This window comes from Pan troglodytes, chromosome 12 (assembly GCF_028858775.2).
Source record: "Pan troglodytes isolate AG18354 chromosome 12, NHGRI_mPanTro3-v2.0_pri, whole genome shotgun sequence".
NCBI classification, from domain to species: Eukaryota; Metazoa; Chordata; class Mammalia; order Primates; family Hominidae; genus Pan; species Pan troglodytes.
In genome coordinates this window covers 35,978,006-35,999,583 of record NC_072410.2, presented here as the reverse complement: position 1 = coordinate 35,999,583, position 21,578 = coordinate 35,978,006, and the positions used below count along the sequence as shown (strand labels likewise).

At 40.1% G+C, this 21,578-nt stretch overlaps 1 protein-coding gene across 1 annotated transcript in view; it reads left to right on the top strand.

The window, feature by feature from the left end:
- RMND5A (required for meiotic nuclear division 5 homolog A) overlaps positions 1-20,823 on the top strand; it is a 57,881-nt gene extending 37,058 nt beyond the window's left edge. Inside the window, exons 5-9 of the mRNA XM_016948908.4 lie at positions 7,814-7,980; positions 8,647-8,812; positions 12,809-12,911; positions 14,341-14,495; positions 16,131-20,823. Of these exons, the coding sequence (XP_016804397.1) occupies positions 7,814-7,980; positions 8,647-8,812; positions 12,809-12,911; positions 14,341-14,495; positions 16,131-16,194 (655 nt within the window). The 3' untranslated portion in view covers positions 16,195-20,823. The remainder of the gene's footprint in view (positions 1-7,813; positions 7,981-8,646; positions 8,813-12,808; positions 12,912-14,340; positions 14,496-16,130) is intronic.
- Positions 20,824-21,578: the final 755 nt, after the last annotated feature.

Here is a 21,578-nt window from a genome sequence, read left to right as displayed (position 1 = left end):
AGATCTAATCAGGACCTTGCCTGCTCCTGTGTTCCGTGCCCTTGTACCTCTGAGTTTGTACAGATTTTCCCCCTCATCCAGATTTCTTTTATGCTCACCCAGATTGTTTTATTTGCTTTTTGAATTTCTCTTGGCACCTAGAGTAGTGCTGACCTCATAGTAGGCCCTCAATGAATAACAGTAATCTGCAGGAGGATTTAGAGCAAACTTGTCATCCTCTTCCATGGTGGCAGATAGAAAGCCAAAAATAGTGTTAACGAGAGAATAGTAACTTAATACAACGAGGTGGGGGAAATATTAGAAAAAATAGGAACTGTCCTTGTAGCTATGCCATTATTAACATACATATTGACAGAAAGCACTATCTTTAGGGGAAGCTACTTGGTTGCCTTCCTAAACGTGTCTCAAAGAATAATACTACCTTGCTGGATTTGCCACAGTCTAGTATCTTTCAGCCTTGCAGACTTGGAAACTTGTTTTTGGTGTCCTTATTTTGTTTTGTTTTCACTAAGAACAGGCCTTTAAAAATGGTAAAAACCTGAATTGCTAAGCTGCGTATATAGTTTGGATTATTAGGGGCTGTGAAACAAGCTTGTGGTAGGCAGGTCCATGTGGAAGGCACATGAGCTTGCAAAGCCTGGAGTTGGAACAAGAGGAGATTGTTCTAGAAAATGTTCAAAGTTCTCAGGCTAAAATGTCCTGATGCCATTATGTCCGCCATGGAGGTTGTGTTGCAGAGCCGTTGGGCAGTTCAGACTTCATTCACTGACTCCTTTTCTCAAAATTGTCCTTGGCTTGCCTTGGTCGAGTTTTGAGTCAGCATTAAGTATCTCAATAGGTAATAAATAAGAGTACAAAATCAAAAGGCACAACAAGATAAAAATACAGTGAAAAGTAAATTTCCCCACCTTTGCCTTCTAATCACAGTTACTCTCCAAACAGGCAGCCACCATTAACTGTATTATGTATACGTACATTTTTATGCACAAGTGGTTGCATACTATACACAGTGTTCTGCTTTTTACTTGAAAAATTTTGAAGTATTTGCCTATATCAGAGCATATAGAACTATTTTTTTTTTTTTGGTGGCTGCTTAGTGTTCTCTTTTAGGGATTATACCTTAATTTTATTTAGCCAGTTCCTATGGATGGACGTTTGTAGTTTCCGATATTTTGCTTTATAAGTGATGCAGCATTGAATATCTGTTGCACATTATTTTGAGCATGCCTGCTAGATATGTTGTCCAATATGGTGACCACTCCTATGTGTAGCTCTTACTAATCTCTGCATTACTGAGAACCTCATGTAAAAGGGTGTGTGTGTGTGTGTCTTAAATAGAGTCAGATATGCAATACCATAGTTTGTGTGGTTTCTTAAATAGCATGTGAAAAGGACGGAGACTCACACCAACTCTGAGATGAGTTTAATGGTAGTAGTTCCAGCAGTGGACTCAGCCCATAGCTGAAAAATTACCATTTGAAAATATCTAAGAAATGAAACACTGATTGTTCTTTTCAGTCTCTAAAGCAAAGTTATAGAGTTCCTCACTTTTTTGACTGAACTTTTTGTCAGGTTTGCCATTCTCTGAATTTTTTTAAGCATTTGATTCATGTTACTAAGGACATTTCACCAGGTCCACACCTGTGGAGTAAAAATAAATGTCATTCATTCCCCTGAACTTCAGCTTTTACCCCCAAGAGGACAGCCTTAAAGGAAATTAGAAAAAGAGGTTTTTGTAAGCCTTTAAATGCTGTGAAAGGTTATAGTGGAATGTGCTGTGGGATTGGCAAGAGGCTTTTTTTCCCTAGTATTACTAGAAATAGACACCCACCCAGGCTGGCAAAATTGTAAGATTAGAGAGATAAGCCCACTAATGCTGTCTGTTAGGTTCCTGAGGGAGAACCGCTAACTATGAAGGTGAAATCTTGTATTTATTTTTGGAATGATGTAGAAATTCTAAATATGGTGGTAACTGTGTGCCAAGTCTTTTCACAGGCCTGACAATTAAGATAATTAATGCTAATGTTTCTGCTGGGTAATTGTATAGATGTGGATTGCTTCTAACTTAGTCTTCTCATAAGTAATATTGTTTTGGGGTTTGTTGGTGGAAAGGCCCCAAAAGGCTCTTCATCAGAAGAATGTAGTGGCTACACAGAGATCAGTGTAACACTGTTGATCTTACTGTCATTTTTGGGGTTCAGTGTTTCTCTAAATGGAGTAATTCCAAAGGTGACAGTGTTCTCGTGGTCCACGCTGGAAATTTGGGATCAGAATTTTTTAAAAAAAATTATAGAGTTAATAATTTCACTGCATTTTTAGTTTACTTGCCCCCCCCGCCCCCCACCATCTCTACTAAAAATACAAAATTTGCCAGGCGCGGTGGTGAGCACCTGTAACCCCAGCTACTCGGGAGGCTGAGGCAGAAGAATCACTTGAACCCGGGAGGCAGAGGTTGCAGTGAGCCGAGATCACGCCACTGTACTCCAGCCTGGGCAACAGAATGAGACTCTGTCTCAAAAACAAAAACAAAAACGTGGGGAGGAAGGAAGGGGGAGGGGCAGGGGCAGGAATCATTTTAGTGAGAAATAGAAAACTAATTTCGTTTTCTTTGTAATTCTTTAAGATTTATGAGAATGGGCCACAGACACCCTGACTTGCTCAGGTTCTCAAACTTTATGTCTTTCCTCATTATATCAGTCTGGAACTTCTTTGTCTTTATAAAGTAACCTCTTACCACTGAGATCTCTGTGTCCTTTCTCTCCTGTTTGTATTTTTTTTTTTTTTTTTTTTTTTTGAGATGGAGTTTCACTCTTGTTGCCCAGGCTGGAGTGCAATGGCGCAATCTTGGCTCACCACAACCTCTGCCTCCCGGGTTCAAGCGATTCTCCTGCCTCAGCCTCCTGAGTAGCTGGGATTACAGGCATGCGCCACCACACCCAACTAATTTTGTATTTTCAGTAGAGATGGGGTTTCTCCATGTTCATCAGGCTGGCCTCAAACTCCCAGCATCAGGTGATCCACCCACCTCGGCCTCCCAGAGTGCTGGGATTACAGGCCTGAGCCACTGCACCCAGCCCTTGTATTCTTTACTGAACCTATGGGCAGTCTTTGCAGGTTTCTAACATACATAAGTTCGTTTTTACCACAGTTTAGTTAAATAACACCTGGCTGCCAACAACACAGTTCAGATTTCAGTCACCATGATGTATTAAGTGTGAGCAATTGTATAAATACAGACTTCTCTGCCAGCTCTTCAGTCTACACATCTGGACGTAACAGGAGCATCATGGTCATGACCAGTTTTGTCACTTCGCTCTTGATCACTGCACATCTACTGTCAGTTACTCTCAGGCAACAGCTGTGTGGGTTGTGTCACCTCCTTAACTCCCAGGGATCAACCCACGTGACATTTTACAAAAATGGATAATTGGAAGACGGACTTGGCAACAAGAAAAATCTCTAGAAGTGAAATTGAATGTGATTAGAAAGATTTGAAAAGGACAACAGCAAGATGAAGCTAGGGCAAGACCTAAGCCTACAGGAAGCTAATGGTACAAAGCATATTGGAAAAGTCCTGTCACTGTAAAGACCAGGGTAAAGTCACTTCAGCATCTTTTCACTTATATTGCACTAGAATAGAAAGATGCTTGTGGTTTAGATGGAACATTTACTTCTACTTTGGATTGAGAGAGAGAAGTGTGTGTGTGTGTGTGTGTGTGTGAATGAATCAGTTTGGCTACTATTCGGGCCAAATTGATAATAGTTGCCTTATTGAAAGAAGATGGTAATTACAAGGATATTGAAGAACTTCACAGCCAGTAAAAGATGCTTTTATCATGTTCAGAAGTTGTGAATTGACTAATGTTAAGCTATCTGAGGAAGCTGCTATTGTGAGTAAGGATGCTGCTGTGAAATTTGTACTCAGATTTCAAGGATTCATTAAGGCAGATGTTAACAGTGATCATCACAGAAGGCAACTCTTGATACCAGAGCTTAGCAAGAGGCATAGAATAGTGAAGAATAGTGAATAGAGTTAAAAATAGATTGACTTTCTTATTAGGAGGCAGCTGCGGAGAGTGACTTTGAATAAAACCTATGCTTATTTGGCCAGTTAACTGTGGCCAGGGAATTGAGGTCAAGAAAATACAAATGTGGGTTTCTGGGTACAATCCTGGAGGTATAAGAGAGAGGTCCTATCATGTCAGGTGAGGATTTCACCTTAATTAATTGCTTACATGTGCTTCAATGTTTGGGAGAGTTAAAAGTGTGGGGTATCTCATCCTTGGTTTAGAAAATGACATTTTGCCAGGGAGGGAGAAGCTTGGAAGTCCCTTGCCTTGTACAATTTAGTCTTAATATAGTATTAAGAAGTTAAATGAGGACAGTATTGTTTCAGAAAAGGATGCAAAGAAATACAACTTTTAAGAAATTTGAAAACTTGTATTCTATGAATTTGGGTTTTGTGTTGTCCTCTCGTCCTCCCAGTTCCTTTTTGTAAAGGTATCTACTTACTTTTCTAAATATTTCTTGGCAAGGAGGGGGGAGGAATTAAGCAATGCTAGTTTTTTTCTTATTTCATAGCCTTGTTTATAGCAAAATTTGAAACTGTGCAAACATAAATTTAGTACATTAAAAATTATATTTGTCTAAATAAATGCCTCTCCAGGTTAAGTGGCGTACAGGTGTTTATAGCTTATAAAGCTTAAATTGATAATTCATAACTTTCAGGAAAAGTAATTTATAATTACTCTATAGGCCTGTTCATTTAAAAAAAGGAAGTTAAGAAATTTTACTTTTACATTAGCTTAAAAAGTTACTGCCTTTTAAAGTATAAAATTAATACATGTTCATTACAGAAAACCTGGAAAATATAGGACAGCATAGACTGTTATAGAAATCACTGTAATATGGACTGCTGGTCAGCTGGTATTGATTGGTGTGTCTTCCTGGTGGTTTCAGACCCCTGGTGCTGATCTAAGAGTTGGTGCCTTGTTCCGATTAGTCATGGCCCATGGTATAGCAGTTGATAAATAATGCTTGAAATCCCAGAGTCATTACTGCTAAACATTCTGGTGTCTAAAAATTACTTTTAAAAATGTATCACACTTTTGGCTGGGCATGGTGGCTCACGCCTGTAATCCCAGCACTTTGGGAGGCCAAGGTGGGTGGATCACCTGAGGCCAGGAGTTCAAGACCAGCCTGGCCAACATGGTGAGACCCTGTCTCTACTAAAAATGCAAAAATGAGCTGGATGCAGTGGTGCATGCTTGTAGTCCCACCTACTTGGGAGGCCGAGGCAGGAGAATGGCTTGAACCTGGGAGGCGAAGGTTGCAGTGAGCTGAGATCTTGCCACTGCACTCCAGCCTGGGCAACAGAGTGAAACTCTGTCTCAAAAAAAAAAAATTTATATATATATATGATATATATATATATGATATATATCAATCATATATATCTATATATATATCACATATATATGATATATATCAATCATATATATATCTATATATATATATCACATATATATATCACACTTTCAAGCTGAGCACAATTGCTCACACCTGTAATCCCAGCACTTTGGGAGGCCAAGGCGGGAGGATGGCTTGAGCCCAGAAGTTCGAGACCAGCCTGGGCAACATGGTGAAACCTTGTCTCTACAAAAAAATACAAAACAGCTGGGTGCGGTGGTGTGCACCTGTGGTGCCAGCTACTTGGGAAGCTGAGGCGGGAGAATCGCTTGAGCCTGGGAGGCGGAGGTTGCAGTGGTGAGCTGAGACTGCACCACTGCACTGCAGCCTGGGCGATGAAAGTGAAACCCTTTCTCAAAAATAAAAATAAAAAATAGAAAATCACACTTTCCTCCCATTTAACACTATATCATGAACATATTCCTATGAAAATGAGTTTTTTTTTGTGAATTGTCTTTATGAATTTTTCGTTTTTTTCTATTGACTTTTTTAAAATTAAAATTTGTAGTTACTCTATTAGCTCCAGTCTTTGACTTTATAAGCCTTTACACATACATCTCATATCAGAAAGAGAAAAAAGAAAAATCTTACTGCCTTTCCTTACTTGCTAGTAGGAAAACATACTCATGCTTATATGATTGAAGGGGTGTATAAACTTTTGGAAAGTGATCTAATTTAAATGCACTACTCAGAACTGGAAATCCGTAAGGTGCCTGGCAGACTAGAGACTGCAAAAAACACAGTGCTGTTGGTACTGTTGATTGATGTGGGGCATTCACGAAAGACCACTGCCAGAAGTATTTTGCTGGTTGGCCAGGCACGGAAGCTCACACCTGTAACCACAGCACTTTGGGAAGCTGAAGCGGGAGGATCACTTGAGCCCAGGAGTTCAAAATCAGCCTGGGCAACATAGTGTTACAAAAACAATTTTTAAAAAAATTAGCCAGGAATGGCAGCATACACCTGTGGTCCTAGCTACTTCAGAGACTGAGGTAGGAGGATCACTTGAGCCCGAGAGGCTGAGACTGCAGTGAGCCATAATTACACTACTGCACTGAAGCCTGGGTGGCAGAGTGAGACCCCGTCTCCAAAAAAAAAAAAAAAAAAGTACATTATTGTCAGCAGGTTTACCTGACTTGATGTTACCACTTGACTGCATCATTTTAGTGCCAGGCAAGGAACCAAGGCTTACAAATTTAGGTAAATATTTCCAAGATCCAGATGATTAATATTTTTAAAAATCACTTTGACTTTGAAGTCAAAGAAGCCTCATGATTTGACTGTAAGGTGTGAATACATCAGCAAGTTAATTAGAATGTTTATATGCTTGTGCAGCCCTTTCTGGGAAGGTTAGGACCCAGTAAAAGTGCAGCTCTGTGAAGTCCAATCTCAATCAGCAAATTCATTATAAATAATTTGAAAGGTTTTACTCTTGTGGTTTATGGAGTTACTGAGATTTTATATTCTTACCCAGTTCAGATTCTAGTCGTCTTTGGTGAGTTAGGTTAGGTGGCGAGTATTTGTCTAACTGATGGTCAAATTAAATAATATAATGCTAACAGCTTCTATATATTAATATATTTAGAGAAATAAAGTACTGTTTCCTTATTGCCTTATTGCAAAATTTGATTTTAACAGCTGACTATATACTTTCCTGCCTTTGCCCTCACCTGACTTGGTAGTTCCAGTTCAAGACTGATTATTCCAACTGTTCTATAGAAGCCTGAGGGGCTGTATTTTGGCTCATTTAAAATTGAATCTTGTTTTTTCGCTTATTAGAACTATGTTTGTACAAATCATTTTGCACAGTAAGATTTACTGTATGATACTTGTCTAGCTTTCTCTTCCTGATCAGATTGAAAGCACCTTGAGGGGAAATAATGGTATTTACTGTTTTTAATCACAAAGTGAACAAAATCTTGCAACTATTGAAAGTTTAAAAGTATAGTTCCCTTTCAGGATCTTTGATTCATGCTTGTATATATTAGGCCAGTTTTGTAGGAAAAGAGCAGTGGATCTAGGCAATTTAATTGTGAATCTCATGGCTGACACCGCTTCAAAGTGTGGTCCTATGCAAGTTCAGATGCATCATGTGACGCATCAGAGTCATTCTAGTGATTGTCTATCTTAATGCTTTTTCTTTCACTGGCTGAAGGGCCTCTGCAGGTGTAGTTATGGGTGGTTACTTTCCTGACAAAGGTCTGGGCCCTAGGGATTGATGTTACCATAGACTTCCACAAGATGGCAGACCAAGCCCCTTTTTTGTTTTACTGGGTTTCAAATAGTTTTTAAGACACCTTGCTTATGCTTTTGATTCTTAAAGTCTTTTTTGCCTTTTCTTTAGGTGGGCAGTGTCAAACCGGGAAATGCTTATAGCTCAAAACAGCTCCTTGGAATTTAAGCTACACAGACTGTATTTTATTAGCTTGTTAATGGGTGGAACCACAAATCAGCGAGAGGCATTACAATATGCTAAAAATTTTCAGCCATTTGCCCTAAATCATCAAAAAGGTGAGTCTAGAGTCAGATGTTATTAATGTTTGAAACAGGGCAATAGCCACCACTGTAACTTAACAGTTCTTAACTAGAGCTAATACCTGTTTGCCAGTAAACAGTTGTAGTTGATAATCACTTACAGGAAAAGTTCTGACTGGCTCTAGAACAAAAACAAAAATATTAAAGCCTCTTAGAAGTCAGAGATGTTGCAGATTTTGGAATTCCACATTAAACTTAGAGGAGATGTGAGAAAGAGCAAGGTGTGCACTTGTTCTTTTCCACCCCCACCTGGCTGTATGCTGCTGCTCTTGCCACAGCAAAGTGTCAGAGAGCCAAGGTGGCAACTGTCAAGCCCACGAAACTGTGTAGGAAACATTAACTCTGCAGTCAGAGATAATGTGATGACACCATTGTTACTTCTCTAGGTAATGGTAATTATACTATGCTGTAGAGAAGAATTGAAATTATATGTTCAGTATTTTCACTGCATTCCTTTTCTTCCCTTTTCTCTCCATGCTGTTTAATTTAGGATGAAGGAAGAAACCAAGCTTAAGGACCAGAATTTTAAAAGACCTGTTAATACATTATTTTAGGCTGTATCAGTATGGGTGGGGGTATTCTTGCTTTTCGCAGCTTATTACTGCAAGCAAACTAATGCTTTCTTGCTGGTGCTTTTTTTAGACATTCAGGTTTTGATGGGAAGCCTTGTGTACCTGAGACAAGGGATTGAGAACTCGCCATATGTTCACCTACTTGATGCAAACCAGTGGGCTGATATCTGTGACATCTTTACACGGGATGCTTGTGCCCTCCTGGGGCTCTCCGTGGAGTCCCCTCTCAGTGTCAGGTATGGAAATTAGCCCTGTCTGTTATTGAAGTATGCACTGCATTATCACCTTCCCTTAACTTGTTTGGTTCTTGATGTTTAAAGCCAAAATAACTTTTGTCTTTCCAAAGAAGAGTGCAATTGGTATTTCAAAAGATATCACAATCGGCAGTGATGCTGTTTTAGAGAAGCAGTTTTGAAAGTGTGGTGTATGAACCTCACAGGATCCTGAGAGCCTTTTCCACTGTATTGACATTAGTACAGATGGTCCAGAAACAGAGGTGGACTAAACTGCTAGAGCCTTAGCACAAGTTGGGGCGGTGGTACAAACTCCACAAATACTTGCCGGATTCCTCACCACCACACACTTGCAGTTTAAGAAATGCTAGTTTTACTTAACCACGCCTGTAATCCCAGCATTTTAGGAGGCCTAGGAGGGTGGATCACGAGATCAGGAGTTTGAGACCAGCCTGGCCAACATAGTGAAATCCCGTCTCTACTAAAAACACAAAAAATTAGCTGGACGTGGTGGCGGGTGCCTTTAATCCCAGCTAGTCGGGAAGCCGAGGCAGAAGAATCGCTTGAACCCAGGAGGCGGAGGTTGCTGTGAGCCGAGATTGCACCATTGCACTCCAGCCCGTGCAACAGTGCGAGACTGTCTCAAAAAAAAAAAAAAAAAAAAAAGAAAAAAAGAATATTCTTGGCCTGGTGTGGTGGCTCACATCTGTAATTCCAGCACTTTGGGAGGCTGAGGTGGGGGGAATCTCTTGAGGCCAGGAATTCAAGACCCACCTGGGTAACACAGCTAGACTCCATTTCTACAAAAAACTTTTTAAAAAAAAGATGTTCTTGGTGAAACATTAAAATTACTAGTTTTATTAAATCTTGACCTTTCAGTACACATCATCTTAATAATTTGTATGACAAAATGGGAAATCCACATAAAGCACTTCAGTTTCATGTCAAAGTATGGTAATTGTCTTGAGAAAAAGTATGTTGTTTTGAAGTATGAGCTAGCTAGTCACTTTTTTTCATGGAATACTTTTTTTGTTTGTTACTTGTTTTTTTCTTGCTTTTTTGAGATGGAGTCTCCCTCTGTCCCCTGGCTGGAGTGTAGTGGCGCAATCTCAGCTCACTGCAGCCTCCACCTCTTGGGTTCAAGCGATTCTCCTGCCTCAGCCTCTGGAGTAGCTGGGATTACAGGCGCCTGCCACCACGCCCAGCTAATTTTTGTATTTTTAGTAGAGACAAGGTTTCATCATGTTGGCCTTGCTGGTCTCGAATTCCTGACCTCAGGCGATCCACTGCCTCGGCCTCCCAAGGGGCTGGGTTTATAGGCGTGAGCCACTGCACCAGCCTTGGAATAGTTTTTACTTGGAAGAATCATTAACATAGTTACTCACACTCAGGTTTTTGGCAGTCTTTTTTTTTTTTTTTGTCTTTTTTCTTAAATTTTTAAGACAGTCTTGCTATGTTGTTCAGGTTGGACTCAAACTCCTGGGCTCAAGTGATTCTCCTGCCTCAGGCTCCTGAGTAGCTGGGAGTACAGTTGTGTGCCACATCACCCAGCCATTTTTTTAAGTGAATGAAGCAAGCCTGTCACATTTGAAAGGTCTTAATGTACTTAAGACTTTTTTTACAAAAGCGTGCATGAGTAAAAGAGTCATTCAAAGTACAAGACAGACAAATAGATTTTAATGTAGCAGGGTACAAAAAGTTTAATGGTAAAGTTTCAGATTCTGCTCTGCAGTGAACCTTTAGAAAACTACTACCTGTTTTGGCCAAAACTATGAAAAGTCAGTTTTCGTGTGGTATTAAGGAGGAGTATCCACAATGATCCAAAGTGATCAAAGTAGTACTACACATATGTGTGAAACAAGGTTTTTTTTCATTTACCTCAACCAGAAGAACGTATCACAATAGATTTAATGCAGAGTAAACTATAAGAATCCAGCTGTCTTTCTGTTAAGGTAGGCATTCAGGAGAGTTGTGAGAGTTTGGAACAGTGCCACTCTTCTCACACATATATTTTTGTTTTGGAAACTGTAGTTATTTTTTTGTAAGAATGTTTGCAATAATGGCATGGTATTTTATTTTTACATGAACTAATCGGCACCTTTTACGTTTCTCATTTTAATTTCTAATGTATTAAAGATATAATCCACAAAAAGAAAAGCTCTTTGAGATCCTTAATACTTAAGCATATAAAGGGGTCCTGAAACCAAAACATTTTAAGAAACTGTTGTAAGAAAATAACTCTTTTTTAGCTCTTCTATTCATTTAATTCCACAAATGTTTTGCATACCTGCTATGTGCCAGGCACTGTGGGCACTGTGTTGGATATGAAGATGAATAAGGTGCATTCCACAGGGTGCTCCATCCTAGTGTAGGAGTGGACAGATGCAATTAGCTATAATGTGAGGTGCTGATGCCATCAAGTTCTCTGAGGAAGACTCTAAAGTGGGAATGTACATGCAGAAAGTTTACTGACATCAGCGCCTGTGGGAGAATGAAAACAGCAGGATTGGGCAGAGAGGAAAGTTGGACTGTATTAGAGTGGCAACAAGGTGTCTCCCATCCGTGAGGAGCTCTGGAGCTGCTGTGGGCCCGTGGAGTTGTCCCAAATTGGGCCTATAGGGCTGGGCTTTTGTACCCTCACATGGAGCAGTTGCTGGATGTGACTCTGGTCAGATGACTCTCTTCAACTGAGGACAGTCCTGAAGAGACGGACACAGCTGAGAGTTGGCTGCCAACACTTCCAGATATGAGAAATGAGTGCTTCCACCCTGGACAGGGGTGATCTGGGGATAAGAGGAACTATGCAAAAAAAAATGTTTCAGGAGCAAGCATGTCATTTGACTGATAAGCTGAGCCCATTAAATCCAGTTGTTTTGTGCAATATAAAACCTTTTTTAGCACTAATGTAAGATTATTATGAAATTCTTTATATTTTACTTTTTGAAACAGGGTCTTATTCTGTTGCCCAGGTTGGAGTGCAGTGGCACGATCGTGGCTCACTGCAGCCTCAACCTCCTGGCATCCTCCCACCTCAGCCTGCTCAGTAGCTGGGACTCCAGGCACATGCTACCATACCTGGCTAATGGCTAATTTTTATATCTTTTGTAGAGACGGGGGTCTCACTGTGTTTCCCAGGCTGGTCTCAAACTCCCAAACTTAAGTAATCCTCCCACCTTGGCCTCCCAAAGTGCTGCAATTACAGGAGTGAGCCACCACCATCTGCTGTTATTAAATTCTCTAAAAACCTTATTCTCAATTCTGTACTTCTTTCCTGTGGATTGAAAATGGTGTGTAAATCAGCACCATCTGCAGACCACATTTTGAGTATCATTGTTCTAATTAGCGTATACCTTGGAGCACATTTTGTAAGAAAAATAAGTCTGGTGGTATATGGTCTGTAAGGAAGGGAATAGGAAAGGAAGTTATGTCTTGTGTATTGCTGAATGAAGAATTCTGTGCAAGAACATCTCTTTTTCCTTCAAACTCAGATGCTAAAACTACTGTATTTGGAAGAGTAGTAGTTCTTAATTCCTGCTCTTCATTTGAATTAATTGGTTCTCCAAAGCTGCTTTCTTTTTTAAAATGCGTGTTTTAAAACTTTATTTTTCTGTTTTCTGAGGAAGTAAGCTAAAGTTAAATTACCCTAGCAGATGAGTTTTTTTTTTTAACGTTTGCATTCTTTAACTGCATTTACCCCCATATTGGTGAGGTTTATTTAGAAAATTTAGAGTTTTATTTTTTGTTTTGTTTTTTAACTGGGATTGGTTTTCAGTAACTTCAGGAAATATACCAGTGGGCCTGGGGAAGAAGGGGAGGGAAAACAAGTTATTTTTCTTCTAGTGGAAATGGCTGGATTTACTTTTAGCAGAACAGAAAGCTCTCACCCTGTCCAGTGGCCAGGGTCTGCAGCACATAAGAGTCTGGAGAAACTGATGTCTCCTTGGACCAAGCGGCCTGACCCCTGGCCTGGCACTGACGTTTCCTCTTCTGCTCTCCCAGTTTCTCAGCAGGTTGTGTGGCGCTGCCAGCTTTAATTAACATCAAAGCCGTGATTGAACAGAGGCAGTGTACTGGAGTTTGGAACCAGAAAGATGAATTACCTGTGAGTTCCATTTTCTATTGGCTATTTACTTTTACTGCCATTAGAAGAATATGGCATCTTTAAATGTTCATCTTACCTTTTAACCAGGAAACATTGTAGCCATTTGACAGGAGTTCTTTTATGGATATATAAAAGATTAAACAATACAAATGAAGAGCCTAGTACATTTTGGGGACCCTGGAGGAGGAGTATTATAATTTTGACTTGAAGTGCCTTTGAAAGCTGGTGAAGGGAAACATCAGAAGTGGGGAGGGCTGTACATACAGTAGCAGGCAGTGTGTTCCGCAGTGCAGTTCACAAACCACTCCTGTGATTGTTTTTCTAATATAAACGCAAATTTAATTGGTTTTACTTTTGTCTTAACTATTGCTGTCGATAAGATCATGAGTTTGTGCTGGTTACATTTGCCAATAGAATAAGTATAGAGCTCTTAAAGGTCGTAACACCTGCAGTCATCAGTGGGTCTCTAGTACTGTATTTCTACTGCTCTCATGGAAAGGACCATGGTTTTAAACATCAGCACGGTCACTTGCCAACTCGAGAGCTTCTCTAAGCAGTAGTGTATTCATCTCTAAGACAAGGACCAGCTTTCTCTTTATGGGGCTGCTGAAGGCTAGAGATAACATAAGCATGCTTAGAATAAGACGGGATACATGGTAGGCACTCAAATTGTGGCTGCCATGGTGCAGTTATGATGTGAAGTGGCGAAGGTCATTGTATGTATGTTTCCACCAGGTCTCTGACAGGCACTGAGGCTCTGGCCTGGAATTGTCGTTCCTGTCATGATTGTGTCACAGACCCTGAAAAGCTAACATACGCATTTGTTTTTTTGCCCGTTTTATACCACTCCTGTACACAGGTTTATTTGCAGTTACCTTGTTCTTCAGCAGGTAACCCTGTCAGTTGGTTGCCCCAGCTTCTCCTCAAAGATCTTTTCTGATTAAAGGCACAGGTGCAGTCCTGGTCCTGAGTGTGGTCAGGACACAAGTAGCACTCCTGCTCTACTGCCGCTAACTTGAACAAGTGAAAAGAACTTGAGCCTTCACTTGTTTTGTGGAGGCAGGTGCCTGGCATCTGGCAGTTTCCCATTTATGTTGTAAGCATCTCTGACATGCACTAAGAGCAGACTGAAATCTGAATTCACCTAAAGACTGTGTGTCAAGCCAGTAAAGCCATTAGAGGTGGTGATCAGGTCATTGTTTGTCAGACTTGTTTTTACACTTTGTCAGCTTTCTTGAAAATCATCTTGAAGGCTAATTTAACACTTTGAATCACTAAGACTGTCCATCTGAGTTAGAAGAGTGCTATAGAAAGTTACATTCAGGTGAATAGATCTGATCAATGTTCTTTGCTGCACAGTGTATATTACCATGTGGATGGTTTTGTGAAATATGACTTCAGCTTTTTTACTTTTTTTTTTTTTTAACAGATTGAAGTGGACCTTGGTAAAAAGTGCTGGTATCACTCTATATTTGCCTGCCCCATTCTTCGTCAGCAAACAACAGATAACAATCCACCCATGAAATTGGTCTGTGGTCATATTATATCAAGAGATGCCCTGAATAAAATGTTTAATGGTAGCAAGTAAGTGTCTGACTTTTAAAAAATGTTAGCAAATAAATTTTGTTTTGGAACTTGGTAGGAGGATAAGAAGTGATGAGGATTAAAAAAATGTAGCTAGATTTAGAACTAAACAAATTTCTTAACTATTCATTTGGCAAAGTTGGCGGTATCTGATTTGAGTATTTTTAATGTGTCTATGGATTTGGTGATTAGATTTATAAGCATGTCTTTAACTTAACTTTTGGGGTAGGTGATAGATTTTCCCCTTTTTTATACAAATGGTCGCATACTAAAAAATGTTCTATACTTTGCTGTTTTCACTTAGTGATGTATTTTGGAGATCTTTTTCTGTGCTGCAGAAACAGCCCTCATTATTTTTTTGTTAAAGCTGCAGTATATTCTACTGTATAGAAATATGATTGGGTAGCCAGTTCCCTATTGACGAACATTTGTTTCTCTAAACAGTGCTAAGTGAAGGCCAGGTGTGGTGGCTTATGCCTATAATCCCAGCACTGTGGGAGGCCGAGGCAGGCGGATCACGAGGTCAGGAGATTGAGACCATCCTGGCTAACACGGTGAAATCCCGTCTCTACTAAAAATACAAAAACAAAAAATTAGCCGGGTGTGGTGGCAGACACCTGTAGTCCCAGTTACTCAGGAGGCTGAGGCAGGAGAAGGGCATGAACCCGAGAGGCGGAGCTTGCAGGGAGCCGAGATTGTGCCACTGCACTCCAGCCTGGGCGACAGAGCAAGACTCCATCTCAAAAAACAAAAACAAAAAAACAAAACAAAACAAAAAAACATAGTGCTAAGTGAATTATCTATACCTGATACATAAATTCCTAGAACTGAAATTGCTGGTTCAAAGGATATATGCATTTGTAATTTATTTTAGTTAGTGAGCTCAGCTTTTTTTTTTTTGCGATTGAGTCTCACTCCATCATTCAGGCTGGAGTGCAGTGGTGCTGTCTCAGCTCACTGCAACCTCTGCCTCCTGGGTTCAAGCAATTTTCATGCCTCAGCTTCCTGAGTAGCTGGAATTACAGACACACACCACCACGCTTGGCTGATTTTTGTATTTTTAGTAGAGACAGGGTTTCGCCATGTTGCTCAGGCTGTTCTCAAACTCCTGAGCTCAAGCATCCACCCACCTCAGCCTCCCAGGTGTGAGCCACCTTGCCCGGCCAAAATTGTTGATCTTAGTTCAGGCTGTACTGGTTTCATGTGTCACTGTGAGGCATGTGGGCCGTTCTTGGTGTGGGCTTGTAGCTGCCATCAGATTTGCTGCCCTTGAATGGATTGTGTGACCAGTACATTTGAAATTCATTTAAAGACTGATGCAACCTAAACCTTTGGGAAAGAGAAATTGAATTTATTTTCGAAACCCCAAAAACAATTTCCAGAAAAGTTACCTTTGTTTTGTTTAAGAAACAATTTAGGATCTGGCATGGGTGGTATGTATTTGTGACCCTTCAAATCTTGGCAGTTATATTAAGGGAAAGCATAGTTCATCCTCAAAGCAAAATACAAACAGACTTGTTTTTGTGTGTTCTTATATGTGTGTATAATTGTTAAAGATACTCTATAACTAGATAAAAATTGAATACACAGTACTGAGCCTGCTCCTTCACTCAGTGTTTTCTTCTTTGTCTTTAGATTAAAATGTCCCTACTGTCCAATGGAACAAAGTCCAGGAGATGCCAAACAGATATTTTTCTGAAGAGATAACTTTAGCTTGCAATTTGTAAGTGAAACTGAATCGTGGGTGCATTTCAGAAGAGAACGTTCCATATAATGCAGCTAACCAAGGACTCCTGTGTTTCTATAAGCTAATGCTCCAGAAACTTTGCCAACCTGTTAGTGTACACACACTGAGGGGAGTGCTCCCAGTGAATATTATCATAGGGCTTTATTATATTCTTGGTCTTCATTTCTGATCAAGTAAATACACCAGCAGTTGTCATTCAATGCAGGTTTTTGTACTTAATTATATGGTGATTTTTTTACTTTTTAAGAGCAGAAACGGAAATTGACCTCCCCGCCATGTGTTTAATATTTCTCCTGCTTTTACTTTTGTCATTTTCTTGATAATTGTAAGCCTTGAGAGTGTTTGTGAAAAAGTTTTATTTCCTGTTATGTATACATAATTAAATTAAAATTCTTCAGAAAAAGTATGATAAATTGAATTGTGGTTATGAAACTAATTTGCATTTTTATTTGCTTAAGAAAGAAAGCTGTGATAGATTCCAGATATGCTTTTTGATGTTTTCCTCTGCTCCAGCTCCAAGAAGTCAGCACACCTGCATTTTAGCTCTGCATGCAGCCCCAGCAGGCTGCGTGTTTAAGAATTTCATTGTTTAACCGGCTGGTGTGAGAAGTCTTCCGTTAGCATAGAGTGGAAGGAGTACTATTGTTTGGTTGGGTTTTTTTTTTTGTTTGTTTGTTTGTTTTTTGTTTTTTGCTTTTATTGCCAAGAGGTGCTTGTTTTAAAAGTATGTTTAATAAAATGAAATTCTAAAGTTAGAAGTGTTCTTAAGTTGATATTTACTCTCTTGGTCTTGGTAGCCCTATTATATCATTGCAGACACAGTGTTGTGCATGTGTGTATTGTATATGTGCACCAGCATCAAACATTGTGTATCTGGAAGGAAAGCAGCATGTTCCAGTTCTAAAATGCAGTTACCAGACCCATCACTTTAAATCCTTAAAGTTAGAAGCTAGCAAATTTTCTGTAGTGCAGAACGTTTATTGCTGTTTTTGTGTTTGAATAGTATAATGATGCCTCTCTTCTGCAAAGTGTATCATCTCATTGACTGTGAATCTGTATATTATTCTAATGGATACAGATAATGATCTTTTCTCTTGTGAGGTATCTTCATTTATGCACTGTCCAAAAATAGCCATGTGTAAGAGTCTTTCTGTATGACGAACTACATGGAAAAGACTTCTGTGGACATAATTCTGACCGAAACCCATGAAGTTACTTCAGTATAAGAAGAACGTTACACGGAAATCACCAAATATTTTGCAACTTTATTTCTTCTGACATGGAGTGAACATCAATAGGAATACTTTCAAAGAAAATGAAAACACAGAAGCAAAGAGAAATGTGGCACTTCACATTTTAAACTACAGATGGACTTGGTTTGAGGGAGGGGGAATCACAGATTTGGTGCTAAGTTAATTAGAAACTGGCAGCGTTTTACAGTAGTACACCAGCCTGGATGTTTTTTCTAAAATGTTTACCTGGGAGAGCTGGGGTTTGTTTGTGAGGAGAAAGAGTACTGTGGAAAACCTCTGCTTGAGTACCATGTGGCCAGGCCTATGTGGATGGCTACTCCGTGCTGTGCGGCTTCACCAGCGGTTGGGATTGGCCCGGCTTGGAGTGCTTGTGTGGTCCAACCTCAGTCTGGCCCCACAGCGACTTTTGCCCCATGATTCTGCTTCACTGTTGGAATCCTCTTTGAAGTTCCCCCTCTCTTTGCTAAAGCAGTGAAGGAAGAGAACAGAGACAAACTCTTTGGACTGTGAAAGAGAAGGTAGAGAATTCCAGGCAACAGTCTGACCAAGGGTGTAAACCAGTTTATTATATATATATTTTTCCTTTGAATTAAAACCTAGAGTGTTGTATTTTTCTTTCTTTTTTTTTTTTTTTTTTTTTTACCCTTTTTCTCCTTAGGCCAAGTTTAGCTTATTCTCATCTTTCCACCCAAACACCTACACAACGTTTAGGCTTCCTGTGAGGTTTGAATGAGACAGATGTACTCTGAAGGCTGGTGGTAAATGTGTTTGATGACCAGACACTTCATACAGTCGGCTTGGGCCACTTTAAAGGACAAAAGCCAGAGCTCAGCTTTATCCCTCTCCCAGTGCTGGGAGCCAAAAAACTGTTGACGGTTTTTTGTGCAGCTCAAGAAAACTGAAAAGAACATGCTTTAACTGAAGCATTGGACTCTGCAGCTTTCTGTGTAAGGCCCGTGTACTCCCACTGGGCAGGGTGAGGACCAAAAATCTGAAACTCTTATGAATCTGACATATTATATGGAAATTATATCTTGTGACCGTCTTTAAGTGCATGGACTTAAAATTCATGAGAGACTAAATGTGAGGGAGAGGTGGATTTAAAGAGGCCGGACCTTAACCAAAGATGCTGAGATACAGCATTCTGTCCCCCCTACCCTAGAAACTCCATAGATGCTGTCACAACCCTATCATCGCTGATGCTTTCTGCATGTCAGCAGTCCAGGAGGATGCTTTTTGTCTCTCTTTGCCTCCACTTTACAAAAGATAATATGATAGAGGCAACGTTTATAACAGTCACATTTAATTATAATGTACATCAAAGACAGAATTTCAGAATGGTTTCTTAAATTTCCTTGGGAACCGTTTCCACATATCAGTTATAGACAAAGGCCATGGGACTATGCTAAACCAATAAAACCTTATTAGCAAATCTTTAGATTCTGACTTAGCCAGAGCATCTGAGTGTTCAAGTACAGTTTTACAGTGGCTAAGGTTGTCTCTTGATCTTTTTTCTCCGCTGTGTGATCACAGATGCTATTTCTGTTTTATTGGTGATTATACGAGACTTCTAATACATAAATGAACGGGTATTGGTGCCTCTTTATTTTAAAAATTTTGAAGAAAAGAGCCACCTCATATTCATAGGGTGTGTATTTTTTGAGTGTGTGAGCATTTAATTGAAAATAAAGTTATGAAGTAAATCTTAACTTTTCTATAGCAGCTAATGTATACAGAGACACTAAAACCCACACCACATTTTGTGGGAAATGAGGATCCTCTTTTGTCCTCTCCAGGTAGTCTCGGAGGTTATGCAGCTTAAGTTCAGTCTTCTTTATGCTGCGATTGATTTCCACCTCAGTGGCTTAGCCTTTGGGACAGTGGATACTGCAACAGCCAAGAACTCTTGGTTATCCGCACAAGCTGCTGGTAGACTACATTAGCCCTCTGGTTTTCCAGCTCAACCTCTGATAAAGTGGACTGAGAGCCACGCTGCTCAGTCTGTTTAGTCAGCCGACTCAGGTTATTTTCAGGGAAGGCATGGAGGCATAGTTTGGTTAGTTTCATCACTAGGATGTATAAGGTGACGACACAAACCAAATACCTTTCTTTCATCACTTAACTATACGTACTTTATCTCTGGTAACACTAGAATGCTGTGGTCTTGAGGGAATGTTAGCAAGGAACACATAGAAGATTTGGTGTTTCATAAGCCTGTCTAGGTGTGGCAGGTTTTGTGTGGTACACTGATGTTTACCATAAGCAGGTACAAGCTTCATGAACCGTTCTTAATGAACTATAATTGAATAGATACCAAAAATAGAATGAGAAATGTATTTTAATAGCAGATGAGGCAGTTTTAGGATGAATTTTCCACTGTTGATTTTACTTCAAGACATAGCAAGAGAAAGAAAATTTTGTTTTCAAGACATTTCCGCTGCAGTTTCAAGCTGTAGTGGGCATATGCTTCATTTACTTCCAAAGAGGCAAAAGCAGCTGGAATTGGCTTACAGCACATGCTTTGTTTCATGTTATGGGTGAGGACCTACATACACTCTTACTTTAGCAGTCACTTAACCTTCTCCAGCAAGGCAGTTGTGGGGTTCACTAGGATTTAGTGCCTGATCTTTTTTTTGGGAAGGGGCGGGAATGAATGTGTTGGGGCTGGGAGGGAAGCAGAAGAAAATGGGAGTGTGAGTGACTGTGCATGTGTCTGAAGTTCACCATTGCCCCCACCTGCACCTAGCAAGGAACAGGTGTTTGATGTATTTTGCTCATGACTGCAGTATGCATGTATTTTTTTCCTTCTCTGTGTTTTCTAAACTTACACTAAAGGATTCATCAAATCATCTTGTTCAGATGGCTCAGGATTGTATTTATTTTGCTTACCCCGTGCTCTTGGGTTCTATAGTATTTCTATAATTATGTAACGAGAATAGTGTTGCACTGTAATCTATCATATAGAGCTATATGTATGGAAAATTTTGATCAATTTTTTAAGAAATGTATCCTGTTTGCAAAGGCACAATAAAGTTGCATCTTATAGACTATAGGCAATAAAGCTAACAATAAACCTTATTTAACACAAACCACATCCATATCCTCTGTTCATTTGATTTTGGAAAAAGTCTAGCATATCCAGTAGTTTCAGGGAATTCATTTTAACTTTAAGAATTCTGATATATTTAATTTATAAATTTCGGACTGATATAATAGAGTTTTGGAAAACTATAAGAAATGCTTTGTTAATGTGTGTATTCCTATGTAAAACACATGGCTTCTCCTGTGTATATTTTTAAAAATTAAAGAAATGCACATTTAAAAAGTGTTTTGTGGAACCACTCTGTATAAATGTGCCAGGTGACAAAGGTATGAGGGAGGGAGTAGGGAGGTGCTGACTGTGAGAAGAGAAAATTGCTATCTGTATTTGCTAAGGGTCTGCATGTCAAGAATTTAAGAAAATATCTGTCCCCATCTTATTGTGTTTCTGTGCCACCAACAGTGAGAAGAGAAGGTGACTGAGCAGTGTCCCGAGTTGTTTTTTGTTGTTGTTTTGAGACAGACTCTCACTCTGTTGCCTGGGCTGGAGTGCAGTAGCCCAATCTCGGCTCACTGCAACCTCCACCTTCTGGGTCCAAGCGATTCTCGTGCCTCAGCCTCCCGGGTAGCTGGGATTACAGGCATGTGCCACCATGCCCAGCTAATTTTTTTTTATTTTTAGTAGACAGTGTTTCACCATGTTGGCCAGGCTGGTCTCGAACTCCTGACCCTCAGGTGATCTGCCCACCTCAGCCTCCCAAAGTGCTGGGATTACAGGCGTGAGCCACTGCACCTGGCTGAGTCCCGAGTTTCTGAGTAGGGGATTGTTTTAATGTTTCCAGGCTGCTGCCCCCTCTCGCCCCTCCTGTGCACAGCGGGGACCCTGCCCTGTGTACTGACCAGAGTGGCAGTGAGTGTGATTGGTAAAGTGGAGCCCGGAAACAGCTCGATGTCCAGGCTGCTGGAGGGGGTAGAACTTGTGCTGTCAGCATTATCAGGGAAGACCAGAAACTGAATTGCCTTGTCCTCTATGGCAGGCCAAGG